This window comes from Geotrypetes seraphini, chromosome 2 (genome assembly GCF_902459505.1).
Source record: "Geotrypetes seraphini chromosome 2, aGeoSer1.1, whole genome shotgun sequence".
Taxonomy (NCBI): Eukaryota; Metazoa; Chordata; class Amphibia; order Gymnophiona; family Dermophiidae; genus Geotrypetes; species Geotrypetes seraphini.
The window spans coordinates 267,761,754-267,777,056 of NC_047085.1; the positions used below are offsets into that span (position 1 = coordinate 267,761,754).

General features: G+C 44.5%; 1 protein-coding gene across 2 annotated transcripts in view; it reads right to left on the reverse strand.

The window, feature by feature from the left end:
• Positions 1-15,303, reverse strand: part of LOC117353555 (polypeptide N-acetylgalactosaminyltransferase 4-like) — a 244,923-nt gene that overhangs the window by 112,045 nt on the left and 117,575 nt on the right. For both annotated transcript variants that reach the window (XM_033929612.1, XM_033929611.1), the window contains exon 8: positions 6,075-6,251. In XM_033929612.1, coding sequence (XP_033785503.1) covers positions 6,075-6,251 — 177 coding nt within the window. The remainder of the gene's footprint in view (positions 1-6,074; positions 6,252-15,303) is intronic.

Below are 15,303 nucleotides of genomic sequence, written 5' to 3' on the forward strand. Positions count from 1 at the left end.
AGAACACATGATGAAAGTGTCTACCGCGTGGTATCTGCGCAGAGACAAATGGAAAACTGTTTACCTTATTAAAGTATGAATATTTAGATGTTAAGAACTGTGGCCCTGGTCGATGGAGGAAATTTCGGGCGGTTTGGGCTCCAGTTTGGGACAGTTTGTCCCATGGCGCCCGAAGAGCCCTCTTGAATTTCTGACACTGGAGTGCTTGGAGGGGTGGGGTGAGGGGGGTTTGGGGGGGTGGTGCTTGGTTTCTTGGTTGGGCAAAGGAAGATCTTGCTTGACAAACTTACTGCACTTCTTCGAAGTAGTACATGGGCAGATAGACAAGGGTGAACCAGTCGACATCATATATTTAGATTTTCAGAAGGCGTTCAACAAGGTCCCGCATGAACGTCTACTTCGAAAAATTGCGAACCATGGAATCAAGGGTGATATACTCACGTGGATTAAAAACTGGTTGGCGGATAGGAAACAGAGAGTGGGGGATGAATGGACAATACTCAGACTGGAAAAGCGTCACAAGTGGAGTGCCACAGGGTTCGGTGCTAGGGCCTGTGCTCTTCAACATATTTATAAATGACGTAGAAATTGGCACGACGAGTGAGGTGATTAAATTTGCGGATGATAGAAAATTATTCAGAGTAGTTAGAACACAGAGGGATTGCGAAGACTTACAAAGAGACATAAATACGCTCGAGGAATGGGTCAGGAAATGGCAAATGAGGTTCAATGTGGATAAGTGCAAGGTGATGCATGTCGGTAACAAAAATCATATGCACGAATACAGGATGTCCGGTGCTATACTCGGAGAGAGTCCCAGGAAAGCGACTTGGGAGTACTTGTAGACCACTGTTCTTCAACCGCCGGTCCGTGGACCAGCTGCCGGTCCGCGCAGGGATGGCGAGATAGTCGGCAGTTAAATTTCCTGCCGACTGCGGTTCCTGCCGACTGCTGTTCCTCCCAGCCTTGGGCGATCAAGACAGGCTGCCGACGTCGGGGCCTTCCCTCTGTGAGTCTCGCCTGTTCGGAAACAGGAAGTCGAAACAAAATAGGTGGGACTCAGAGAGGCAATGTCCCGACGTCGGCGACCTATCTTGATAGCTGCCCCTGCCGAGTTGCTGAAGAGGGCCGCAGGGAAGGCGCAAGTGGAAGGGAGAGAGCTGCAGGTACAAGGGAGATGGTCAGCGTGTGCGAGCAAGATACTGGGGAGCCTTCAACAGTGGCTATCTCCCCTCCCAACAGCTCTCCTACTTGCCAGGGCAGTGATTCACCAGCAACTTCCTCTTCCCTCAGAGGATCCAAGGCTGCCTAAGTAAATCACTGCTGCAGGCAAGTACTGAGAACTGTTAGAAGGGGAGGAAGCCACTGTAGGAGGCTGGGAAGCTGCTGGATAAAGGGAGAGCTGCTATTGGACCTGGAGGAAGGTAGAAGGAGAGATGCTGCTGGGAGGGGAGGAGGGAAAGGGTTGGGAAGAGAGTTAATATTGGATAGGGGGAGGAGGGAAGGGAGAAGGAAAAAAGGAAGGAAACAGCTGGCAGGGAGATTACAGGAGGGGAAGGGGGGTCAGGGTGGAATGGAGAGATCAGATGAGGGAAAGGGGAGAGAGAGGAATAAGAAAGTAGAGAGAGATTGAATCTGGAAAGGGGGTCAGCAGAGAAATGAGAGAGGGATAAAGATGCTAGATCTGGTGTAGGAGAGATAAAAATGAAGAAAGCAGTGAAGCTGGAATGAATGATGTAAAAAGGAGAGAGGAGGCACAGGCTGGATAGACAGGGGAGAGGGGCATAGAAAGAAGGCAGATACATTTGGAAGGGGGAGAGGGCAGACAGTGGATGGAACGGGCAGATGCTGGATTGAAGAAACAGGGCAGACGCTGAAAGGAAAATAGTGAAAAGAAGATGAAAGCAGAAACCAGAGACAACAAAAGGTAGAAAAAATAATTTTATTTCTATTTTGTCATTAGAATATATAAGATTTGAAATATATATCCTGCTAGAGACATAACTGGGGACTGCAGTATTCTGTTAGCATGATATTTCTGTGTAGCATTCTATAATAACTTGACTTGTTCAGTTTTCTTGATAGTAGAGGGGATATATGTGAAGGGGAGGGGAGACAGGGGTTTTGTTGGTCCATGCTCTGTGTATTTATATTTATAAAATCACAATTGTTCAGAATATTGTTTCTTTTTATACTTTAATAAAATACGTTCAATATAAAATCATAACTGCGGCTTGTGCAGATGGGATCAGATGGTTTGCGGGAACTGAGCTCGCAGAGACGGGGCGGAAATGTTTTTTTTTAAATTTCAGTCTTAATAGTTTGCCGGTCCACAAAATAATTATTTTATTTCTGATGGTCCACGGGTGTGAAAAGGTTGAAGAACACTGTTGTAGACAATTCAATGAAACCGTCCGTGCAATGCGTGGCGGTGGAGAAAAGGGCAAACAGAATGCTACGAATGATTAATAAGGAGATCACGAACAGATCTGAAAAGGTTATCATGCCATTATACCAAGCAATGGTACGCCCCCAACTGGAATACTGCATCCAACACTGGTCACCATACATGAAAAAGGACATAGTACTAATCGAAAGGATCCAGAGAAGAGTGACAAAAATGGTTAAATGGGGGAGTTGCCGTACAACAAGAGGCTAAAGAAACTGGGCCTCTTCTCCCTTGAAAAGAGAAGACTGAGAGGGGACATGATCGAAACATTCAAGATATTGAAGGAATTGACTTAGTAGAGAGAGATTGTTCACCCTCTCCAAGGTTAAGAGAACAAGAGGGCACTCACTAAAGTTAGAAGGGAAAAGATTCCATACAAATGTAAGGAAGTTCTTCTTCACCCAGAGAGTGGTAGAAATCTGGAACGCTCTTCTAGAGGCTGTTATAAGGGAAAGCACCCTTCAGGGATTCAAGACAAGGTTGGATAAGTTCCTACTGGAACAGAACATACGCAAATAAGGCTAGACTCAAATAGGGCACTGGTCTTTGACCTAAGGCCGCCACATGAGTGAACTACTGGGCACGATGGATGACACAGCAGTAGCAAATCTTAGGTTCATAGACAAAACCGCTGAAGACAAAGGCGCGCGCCGACAACTGAGCGCAAGATGGACGCGTGCGCCGAAGAAAAAGAGTGTTTTTAGGGACTCCAACGGGGGGTTTTGTTGGGGAACCCCCCCCACTTTACTTAATACAGATCGCGGTGGCATTGGGGGGGGTTTGGGGAGTTGTAATCCCCATCATTATACTGGAAACTTAACCGTTTCCCTGTTTTTTAGGGAAAAAGTGAAGTTTTCAATAAAATGTGGGGGGTTACAACCCCTCCAAACCCCCCACAATGCCCCCACAACGTGGCGTGATCTGTATAAAGTAAAGTGGGGGGGGGGGAGTTCCCCAACAGTTGTCTGCGCGCGTCTTTGTCCCGGCGCACTTTTGACCTGACACCAAATCTTATGTTCTTATGAGAACTGTGCTCTGTTTGAAAGCTACCAGCAAGGACTTTGGAGGGCTGGAAGCTGTATACTTTTGGGGAGGGTGGAAAGACAAGCAGGTATTAGTTCCACCACCCTGAGAGAGCTTGTGTTTTGACCTCGCACAAAGCCCTGCCTTGCTAAGGTCAGAGTTAAGAGAGAGAGAGAAGCGATTTTGTGAAACATTTTGTTTTGGCTGTTGGGGCTGGAGGCTGGGCTGCTCCAGAGAAGGGGAGAGCCAAGTGTTCCAATTTGAAATTAAGAAAAGGAACGGCACTAAAGTGAACTTACTGGTTTAAATCCTGTATTGTGCTACATACCAGGAAACTAAAAAGGAAGTCCAAAGCCGGACAATTTCTTTTGTTTGACTCTGTTTGCCAGAACAGGGGAATTGAACTGGGAAGTCTGAGCCTTGCTCAGATTCCAGAGAACTGTGGGGAGGGTTTCTAAAGCAAAGTGGGACACTTTGAATGCATGGTAGAAATTGCTATTGCTGGGGGGTTTTCTCTGTTTATATGTGTTTGAAAATCCTGACAACCTGAAGAAAGACTGGTAGACATAGCAAAGGAAAATGTTCCCGGAACGTAGATATATCGCTCAGACTCCTATTAGCTTAATACCAGATTTTGTCCCGGGGAGAATGACCCTATCCAGTTTGACAGATTCTAGTGCTAACTCTGTTAAACATATTCTGATTCTGCTATTTTCTACACAAAACTGCAAAGCTGTGTATACTGATATGAGTCCCGGGTGGGGAGACTATGGGCTCCTTTTACTAAGGTGCGCTAGCGTTTTTAGCGCAAGCAGGAAATTACCGCGTGCTATGCTTCTAGAACTAACACCAGCTCAATGCTGGCGTTAAGATCTAGCACGCGCTATTCCGCTTGTTAAAGCCCTAACGCGGCTTAGTAAAAGGAGCCCTATATTCCTCCTGAAGGTCTTCAAAGGAAAGAATATTTTCCTCATCCCAAACTTGTCTAAGGGTAAGAAGTCTCATCAATACCTATTACCTACAAACAGGTTCCTCAGCACCAGGAGCAAATCCTGATGTTAAATAGATAGGAGTTTGCAAAAATTATAAAAAATCAGGAAACATTTTTTTTAACTAATTACATACCAATTAGCTATTACAATACTTTCAAAATTTAGTTTACCTGGCACAATCTAAAATGAACCTCTTCAAGAGGGGCCCAAGATTATTTCACTTCTCCCACAAACTTCTATTCCAAACAAATCCATAGTTTATCTATATAAGATAAATATGCTGCAATCTCTTGCAGTTCTGCTGCCCTATAATAAATCTGAAAATCAGGTACTCCCATACCACCCTTTAATTTGACAAGTTTCAAGTTTCAAGTTTTATTTATATTTGATTAATCGCTTAATTAAAATTATTTCTAAACGAATTACAATGTATAAAAGTAACATATAATTAAACATAATACTAAAATAGGAAATAACATATAAGATATTATAAAACTAACAATTTATACAATAAATACAATTTTAAAAAAATAAAAATAAAAAACAGAAGAATTTACATAACAAATATATAATGAGCTGATAAATTTATACAATAATGCAAAACATATCAACATACGAAAAAAAAAAAAAGATTTAGGAAAAGAAGCATGGAAAAGAAGAAAAAAGAGAACGAGGGAGAGCTCAGAAGTAATTTATACGTTAAAGGCATCCTTGAATAAAAAGCTTTTTAAATTCTTTTTAAAATCGCTTAAGTTATTTTCATCTCTTAACTGTAATGGTAATGAGTTCCAAAGTCGCGGTGCTGATACAGAGAACATATCTTGTCGGCAGGTACCAATAACTTTTAAGGAGGGAATCGTTAAAAGTTTATGGTTGTTTGATCGTAGAGAACGTGAGGTACTATATGGAATAAGTACTTTATTTATAAATTGGGGTTCATTAGTGTCAAGAGTTTTGAATGTTAATAATAAGATTTTATAAGTAATCCCATGATTAATGGGAAGCCAATGTGATTTAATCAGAAAGGGAGTGACATGATCATATTTTTTGCCTTTATAAATAAGCTTAACGGCAGTGTTTTGTATAATTTGTAAGCGTTTCTTTTCTTTTTGTGTAATATTTAACAGTAGAGAATTGCAATAATCAAGTTTAGAAATGATTAATGAGTGAAGTAGGATATTTAGAGATTTTGGTTCTAAAAACTTTGAGATTGATCGAGTCAAACCCAAGGCAGTTTACAACCATGTAGGCTTTTTTGATAATTGTCCAATAACATTGCATTAATATTATTAGTAATACATAGGTACTTTCCAAAATACTTATTTTCTTCACCGTACTCAGCATCTGACCAAGATGTAGTAACTATTTTAAACTCCTAAGCAGTAGCAGTCTAAACTTCTCCAGCTTTTACTGCAAACTTAGCTAGCCACATCTGAATATCTAAGTGGTCCTAAGCTGTACCCATGTGAAAAAGAAAAATGCTTAAGCTGGACCCCAAATAAGCTCAAAGTAAAATTTTGAATGGTACAAGCTGCTATGCTACGCTACACAAGTATTAAAATATTTTTCTGAGAGCTGATGTGGAAAATAAAGAAAGCAATAAAATGTACCTTTCGTGCACGAGGATTTCTGTTGTAAAAATATTCCTTGTATTCATCCATCCATACCTCAGCAGCCCGTAATGAGTTCTGAAGGAAATTGGGCCTATCATAAGGTGCCTTCTTTGGAAACACGTGACCTACATGTGAGCATGGATGAATCTCCAGGGAGCCTCCACACTGCCAGACCTATTACAGGAAATAATTTCAAAATTAAGATGTCTTTTCACTACATATACACTTCAAAAGTAAAACATCAGTATTATCTTATGTCCTGCAGTAGGTCAAGTCAATTTGAGACTCAAGAGACAAATTTGCACACTCTGGAGTGATGGTATGGATCTGATTTTTGAAAAGTTTAGAAAGACTCTGAGCTGCAGAGCCAGACCTGTTCCAATTCAGATCAAGTAAAACTAAACATCTACCTGGTTGGAACTGAATACCAGCTCTGGGTTTTTCATTTTACTTACACTTTTTTCTGGTGAATGTAATACAGCCAAAATGCATTAGAAACAGAGTGGATAAAAATCAATGATTTTGATTTAAATTGTTTTTTTTTTTTTAAATAATATAATGCTTTTTTGAGGAAAAATCTATCTAAAGATAGTTTTCTATTTAAGATACATTATAGTCTAAAAGTTATTCATCATGAAATAAGGATTAGTTTTTAATTATATAGCATGAGGCTGTATATTCATACAATGTTTACATTTTTTGTTAAGTCTTGATGGGTTGAGTAATGTCCACAGTTGTATGTGCTTGTAAAAACATCAGAAGAAGGGCATGTCTTTCTTGCAGAAACAACTGATACCTCACAAAATGTACATAGAGCAGAATACGTACAGGAAGTAGCAACAAAAGCTACAATAAAATGCAAAGAAAAATTTAGTAGAAAACAAATTTATTGATGACAATGAAAAAACAAGGTAACAAACAGGGCAGGATTAATTCATTGAGGGCCCCTAGGCACACAAGTACACTGGGCCCCCTGCCCCACCCCACCCCACCATGCGCCCAGGTGGAAACAGGAAGCTGCATCAGAGGGAAGCTTTGGGCAAGCAGCACCGCTTGCACAATTACAGTTCCCATTGCCTTTCTTACCCGCGTTGCTTACTTGTCTTACTTTCCGTCGATCGGGGTGGGGCCTGTGTTGCCAATCGATGCTGGAGGGGCCCATCGCTGTTTGGAAAAAACCAATGTTCATCGGGGCCCCCCCTGACCATTTCGGGCCCTAGGCACGTGCCTACTTGACCTATTGGTTAATCCTGCCCTGGTAACAAAGCTGCGTCAGAAAATACAATTGTAGCCATCTGTATTTTAGTGATGAACTCGCAAACCCTCCCCACAGACTCCTATTATAAACCAGCAACTAGTTGATGACAAAAAACAATATACAGGCAGTCCTCAGGTTAAGAACAGATTCCGTTTTTTAAACCGTTCTTAAGTTGAATTTGTATGTAACTTGGATTAGAGAATGACACGGTGGCTGTTACTCGTGGCTAGCCGCGGGTAACTCGCCATAATGGTGAAGAAAAACCTGTGTCCACCGTGGTTATGGGGACAATGCTATTCACCTCCCCGTGGAGCGGTGAATGGCCTTGTCCTCACAGTTAAGGGAGGGAATGTGCGTAGTCACCTATCGCGTTCCCTCCATCCTTACTGCCGCCGCCGAGTTGAAACAGCTCCCTTTTTCCCTCCCTGCCCCTTACCTTCATGGCCACGAATCTAAATTACCTTCTTACAGCAGCCAGAGCGTTGAAGCTGCGTGTGGCTGCCATAAAGGTCATCTCTAACGCAACCGGAAGTTGCATCAGAGATGACCTTTATGGCAGCCATATGCAACTACAACTCTCTGGCTGCTGTAAGAAGGCAGTTTAGACATCGCTGGCCACAAGTAAAGGGCAGGGAGGTTTGTCACACCGGGCCTGTTGTCCGCACGCGGGGGGATGAAAGCGCCATGAAGGTAAGGGGCAGGGAGGAGGAAATGTGGGGAGGAGAGGAAAAGACGCTGAAGGGAAATGGGTAAAACAGAGTGGGGAGGATGCTGAAAGCACATGGGGAAGACAGAGGGGGAGAAGGACGCTGAAAGCACATAGGGAAGACAGAGGGGGGAGAAGGACGCTGAAAGCACATGGGGAAGACAGAGGGGGAGAAGGACGCTGAAAAGACATGGGGAAGACAGAGGGGGAGAAGGATGCTGAAAGGACATGGGGAAGACAGAGTGGGGAGAAGATGCTGAATGGAAATGGGGAACAGAGCGTGGGGAGAAGATGCTGCAGGGAAATGGGGAGGAAAGAGTGGGGAGAAGATGCTGAAAGGACATGGGGAAGACAGAGTGGGAAGAAGGACACTGAAAGGACACGAGGAAGACAGAGTGGGAGAAGACGCTGAAGGGAAATGGGGAATACAGAGTGGGAGAAGACGCTGAAGGGAAATGGGGAAGAGAGAGTGGGCAGATGCTGGCAGGGAAAAAGACAGATGCCAGACTATGGGGTGAGCGGAGGGAAGAAGGGTGCCAGACCAATTTGGAAGGGGGGAGAAAGGGAGAGGCACAGTAACAGAGCAAATGGAAGATGCAGAGAGAAGAGAGACAGTGGATGGAAGGAATTGAATGAGAAGATGAGGAAAGCAGAAACCAGACAACAAAGGAAGGAAAAAAAATTTCTTTTTTTTTTTTTTTTGCTTCAGGATAAAGTAGTATATTAGTTGTGTTGATAAAAATTTATAAACAAGAGCCCAGCAGCCAAAACTTTAATTTATAAGGAAGGAATAAGCTAAATATTACAGTACTGAGGCTTGTATGGATGCTGCGGGGACAGTGACGGGGCAGTGAATGGGATGGCAATGACAGTGATGAGGCGGTGAATGGGATGGCAGTGACGGTGACGGGACGGTGAAGGGGACAGTGGGCCGGGGACGGTGCAGTGACGGGGACAGATTTTTTTTCCCCGTGTCATTCTCTAACTTGGATCCTTTCTTTTTTTGTAAATCATTTTTATTAAAGAGTCACGGTGGAACTCTTTGTGCCATATTTATAAAATGGAAAGATTTATTGCAGTACAAAGAGGGTATTTCAAGAAATTTCAGGATGTTTGGAAACCATTAGCAGAATTTTGTAAGGATTAGTTGAAAATGTTTCCCTTTAATGTATCAATTAATTTGGGTAGGGTGAGGGATATTTTATTAATATGTTTTTTTTTTTTTATAAGATTATGGAATATATGGTAGGGAGGGGTGGGAAGGGGGAGGGATAAAAATTTATGTACTGTACAAATGAAAGAAGGTAAAATGATATATTTATTGTTAATGTGATTTAATATATATATTCATTTAATGTAATTTTGAAAATGAATAAAGAATTTATAAAAAAAAAAAAAGAGTCAACAAGAGAAACAGGCATGGTGCAATATACAAGCAGGCAAACAATGGCAGCCAAAAGAAGATTACATTGATCATCACTAAGAAAAATAATACAGCAAGAGACTACAGGACTATCCATGAACAAGAACAGCCCGTCTCTCCCCCATCAGCTCCAGAATTTTTCAAGTGGAAGAGCATGGCCTGCCTGCCCCCTACATCAACACACGGGAAGCCAGGCACACCACCCAATCCAAACACCCAAACATGCACACTCTAGGCACCCACCACAATCACACACCCCCTCCCTACCCTCCCAAGCCGAGAGACCAGAGGCAACCGCAGGAACGCCGTCCACATGGCCAAGTAGGCCCGGATCTCAGGGTTGGTTGAGCTTTTGTGATAGCAAATTTCAAAGCGGGCCAGTTCGATCATCTGATTGAGCCAACAGTCCAAAGGGATAGACCCCTCCTGTGTCCAATATTGTAAAATTGTTCGTTTGACCGTCAGCAAAGTCAAATAAATGAAGCGCCGTTGAGGCATAGTGAGACCCTGTTCCTCCAGGAGGACCTGATCGCCGAGAAGTAATGTTTTGTAGTCCCATTCTAAGTCGCGCTGCAAAACTAACTGAAGCTGCGCAAAGGAGGAATTCCAGATGGACAGTTCAGGACATTCCAGAAAGGAGTGCAATAGAGTTCTGGCCGCCCCCCTACATTTGGTACATAAAGACTCCACCCACAAGCCCATGCGGGCCCCCCTAGCTTTAGTAAGGTAAGCCCTATGGAGGATCTTAAATTGGGTCTCCTGCCAAGCTGCCGATTTCACAAAAGCATTTAAGGTATGAAAAAGCTCCAAAAAGGTTTCAGGGCTGTAATGTGTAGCTAGGTCCCTATTCCACTTATCTTGTAGGATGGCCAATTGTCCTTGGGAATCGGAGGACTGAACCACCCGATACCAGACCGAGAGGGAGCCCTGCGAGGCCAGTACATTGAATAAATATGCATCCAAAGGTCCACATGTCCACGCCTCCCCATACTGTTGATGAAGGCTCTGGCAGTAATGCCTAGCTTGCAAATAGGCAAAAAAATGTTGATGGGGAAGTCCCCACTGTTCCCTAAGGTGAGTGAACAAAACAAAAACCTCCGTGTCCCCATCGACCAAATGATAGAGAGTAGAAGCCCCCTTAGAAGCCCAAGTAGCAAATGGCAAACGATTCAGGCCCAGCTCAAATTTAGAATTACCCTGGAGTTGCAAGAAGGGAGAGGCCAGAGGGGAGTGAGCCTGTGCCCGACGCCACCACCACCATGCCAAACAGATAGGGCGCAAGGACCATAATTTGGAAGGTAGGGCACCCCCTGTTCCTCTGGTCATATGCAAGAGATTCAAAAAAGTAAAGGGTGCACACCAACACACCATCCACCCAGGAGGAGAAAACCGAGCTATCCCAGTCACCCCCTCGTGAACAAAGCACAGAAGAGCCACCACATTATACGCTCGGACGTCGGGGAGACCCAGACCCCCCTCCTGCTTAGAAAGTGACAACTTTACATAAGCAATGCTCAGTGGTGCCATAAAAAGGCAGAGAAAATGAACGAAGTTTCCGGACATCACGCTGTAACACCCAGAAAGGAACCGTTTGTAAAGGATATAATAATTTGGGTAGAAAGATAATTTTAATCAGCGCTGCCCTCCCCAACAGGGATAGCGGGAGGTTTTGCCAAGCAGCACAGAGAGCCTGAATTTTGTCGATAGCAGCCAAAGACATTGCACTTATATATGATCCTGGGGTCCGCATGCAGGTAAATGCCAAGATAGCGTATTGGTTTACGCACAGGAGGAATCTGCAACCCAGGATACCAAGGCTCCCAGCCCAGCCTCGCCAATGGCAGTAGTTCAGACTTCTCGCAATTCACTTTGAGGCCCGAGAGGTTGCCAAACTCAGTCACAAGACGCAACACAACCGGTAGATGACGGGGGGCCTGATCCAAAAAGAGCAAGATATCATCCGCAAATAGGGTGATACCACACTCTGCCCGCCCTATAAGAATTCCACGCAACTCAGGACTAGTCCGAATCTTGATGGCGAAGGGTTTGATAGCTAAAATAAATAATAAGGGAGAGAGGGGACAACCCTGAGGCATCCCTCTGCAGAGCGGGAAAGAAGGCGAAAGGCCACCATTAATGATTAATCGTGCCCGAGGCATAGTATAAAGGCCCTGTATCCAATTAAGAAAGTTCCCATCTAAACCAAACTCCCCGAGCACCCAAAAAAGGTACTGCCAGGAAATACTATAAAAGGCCTTTTCCATGTCAAGCCCGGCGATCGCCACCGTGCCTCCTCCACCCTGATGCTCGTGAAGTTCCATCATTGCTTTAATAAGATTCATGGATGCATATCGTTGGGGAACAAAGCCCACCTGATCACCCTTGATAAGCTGAGGTAGGAACAAATTCAGCCGAGCCGCCAAGATAGAAGCCAGCAACTTAACATCTTGATTGAGCAACGATATCGGACGATAGGAACCCACTTGTGTGGGATCCTTCCCCAGTTTCGGGAGCAATGTGATATGAACTGGGTTATCGCGAATGCCTGAGGCGGTCGTGGATAGGAAGTTGAAATAATTCCCCAGAGGCTGCGTAATGAGACCACACAAAAGTTTGTAGTATTCCAGGCCAAACCCATCCGGTCCTGGAGACTTCAGGAACTTCAATTTCTTGATCTCCGTACGAACTTCCTCCAGGGATATAGGACCATTCAGCTGTTTCGCCTGCACCGCGGAAATCCGCAGGATATTAAGATCCTGAAAGAAGTGCTATAAATCTCCATGAATTGGTCTTGAATTTGAGCCTCCCGGGTAAAGCATTCACGCCGAGTATTCTTTACCAACTTAATAATTTGTTTTTTTCCAAAAAGGCAGTATCAAATTTGCAATAAGTTTGCCCGCTTTACCATCCCACTGATAGACGAAATTTCTGATAGAAAATATCCTGGCGAGCACGGTGATCCAAGATCTCATTAATCTGAAGATGAAGAGATTTAATTTGTTGGCCATCCTCTCCAACGCGACCCACCCGATGAGTTTTACGCAGCGCTGTCAACTGCACCAAGAGAACTAGAAGTTTTTCCCCCTGTTGTTTCCGTTTGATGGTGACATATTGGATGATGTGACCCCTTAACACCACTTTAGAAGCATCCCACAATACCGCTGGATCCACATCAGAAGTGTTATTGTGCGAGTTGTACTCCTACCAACAGGACCGCAAATATGCCTGGAAATCCTTATCAGTATATAAAGCAGCGGGGAACCTCCAGGTCCTATCCCCCCTCCGGTCCGTATCCCCCAGAATAAGCACCACTGCCGAATGATCCGAAAAGCACAGTTACTTACCGTAACAGGTGTTATTCAGGGACAGCAGACAGCTATTCTCACATATGGTGATGTCATCGACGGAGCCCGGATGCGGAATCCTCGCAAGCAGACTTGCTTGTAGAAACTACAAGTTTCGAGTCGACCGCACCACGCATGCACGAGTGCCTTCCCGCCCAGCGTAGGGCGCATCTCAGTTCAGATAGATAGCAGAGAAGCCAACCAGGGGAGGTGGGTGGGTTGTGAGAATAGCTGCCTGCTGTCCCTGGATAACACCTGTTACGGTAAGTAACTGTGCTTTATCCCAGGACAAGCAGGCAGCCTATTCTCACATATGGGTGACCTCCAAGCTAACCAGAATGGGATGGTGGGAGCGTTGACAATTTAGGAGAATAAATTTTGTAATACTGTTTGGCCAAACTGTGCATCCCGTCTGGAAAAAGTATCCAGACAATAGTGAGATGTGAAAGTATGAACCGAGGACCAAGTAGCAGCTTTGCAAATTTCCTCAATGGGAGTAGATCTGAGGAAAGCTACGGAAGCTGCCATTGCTCTGACTTTATGGGCTGTGACTCTACTGTGGAGAGGCAATCCAGCCTGGGCATAGCAGAATGAGATACAAGCAGCCATCCAATTGGAGATGTTCTGTGTGGTTTGGTGCGTTCCAAATAGAAGGCCAAAGCACGTTGACAGTCCAGAGTATGAAGAGCTACTTCTCCAGTCCAGAGTATGAAGAGCTACTTCTTCTTCGGAAAGAACACTGGAAGAACAATAGATTAAGATGAAATTCCGATACAACTTTAGGGAGGAATTTTGGATGAGTACGGAGGACCACCTTGTCATGATGAAACACCGTGAAAGGTGGATCAGCAACTAAAGCTTGCAACACACTGATTCATCGAGCAGAAGTGAGGGCAATAAGGAACACCACTTTCCAAGTGAAATATTTCAGATAAGCCTGGTCAGTTGGTTCAAATGGAGGTTTCATCAGTTGAGCAAGGACAACACTGAGGTCCCAAATCACAGGAGGCAGTTTGAGAGGAGGTTTGACATTGAAAAGTCCTTTCATGAATCTGGAAACCACCGGATGAGCAGAGAGAGGTTTCCCTTCGATAGGTTGATGGAATGCAGCAATTGCACTGAGATGGACTCGGATCGATGTAGACTTGAGGCCAGAAGTTGATAAGTGCAAAAGGTAATCCAAAACAGAAGATAAGGAGGAATGTTGGGGCTCCTTATCATGAGAAAAACACCATGTAGAAAATCTAGTCCATTTTTGGTGATAGCATTGTCTAGTGGTAGGTTTCCTAGAAGCCTCTAAAATGTCTCTGACAGGTTGAGAAAACTGCAGAGGAGTCATTTTGAGAGGTATCAAGCTGTCAGGTGTAGAGACTGCAGGTTGGGATGAAGCAGAGATCCCTGACTCTGTGTAAGCAGAGATGGAAAAACTGGTAGAAGGTATGGCTCCCTGCTGCTGAGTTGAAGTAGAAGGGAGTACCAAGGTTGTCTCGGCCACCGAGGAGCAATCCGAATCAGGGTGGCATGATCGTTCTTTAACTTGACCAGAGTCTTGAGAATGGGAGGGAATGGAGGGAATGCATAAAGGAAGAGATTCGTCCATTCCAGAAGAAAAGCATCTGCCTCGAGGCGATGAGGAGAGTATATCCTAGAGCAGAACTGAGGCAGTTTGTAGTTGTGGGGAGATACAAAGAGGTCTATCTGAGGAGTTCCTCACTGTGAAAAAATTTGATGAAGAGGTGAAGAATGGAGTGTCCATTCGTGAGGTTGCAGAAGACGACTCAAATTGTCTGCCAAGCAATTGTTCGCCCCTTGAATATAGACAGCTTTGAGGAAGGTGTTGTGGCAGATTGCCCAGTCCCAAACCTTCAGAGCTTCTTGACAGGGAGGCAAATCCCGTCCATCCCTGTTTGTTGATATAATACATGGCGACTTGGTTGTCCGTCCGAATGAGGACTACCTGGTCGTGAAGAAGACGTTGGAAAGCGTTGAGAGCCTTGAGGATCGCTCTGAGTTCCAATAGATTGATATGACACCGACGATCCATACTGGTCCAGTGGCCTTGTGTGCGGAGACCATCGAGATGAGCGCCCCAAGCGTAGGTCGAAGAATCTGTTGTGAGGACCATCTGATGGGGAGGCGTTTGAAAAAGCAAGCCTCTGGAGAGATTGGAAGAGAGCATCCACCAACGGAGAGACTGCTTCAATGAAGGAGTGACTGTTATGTGTCGAGAAAGAGGGTCGCAAACCTGCGTCCATTGAGATGCCAGGGTCCACTGAGGAATTCTGAGGTGAAGTCTGGCAAAAGGAGTCACATATACTGTGGAGGCCATGTGACCCAGAAGTACCATCATGTGTCTCGCTGAGATGGAAGAGCGGGAAGACACTGTATGACAGAGTTGAAGAAGAGCTTCCAGCCGTTGTTGTGGAAGGAATGCTCTGAGTTGGATAGTATCCAGAACAGCTCCGATGAATTGTAGATTCTGTGAGGGCTGAAGA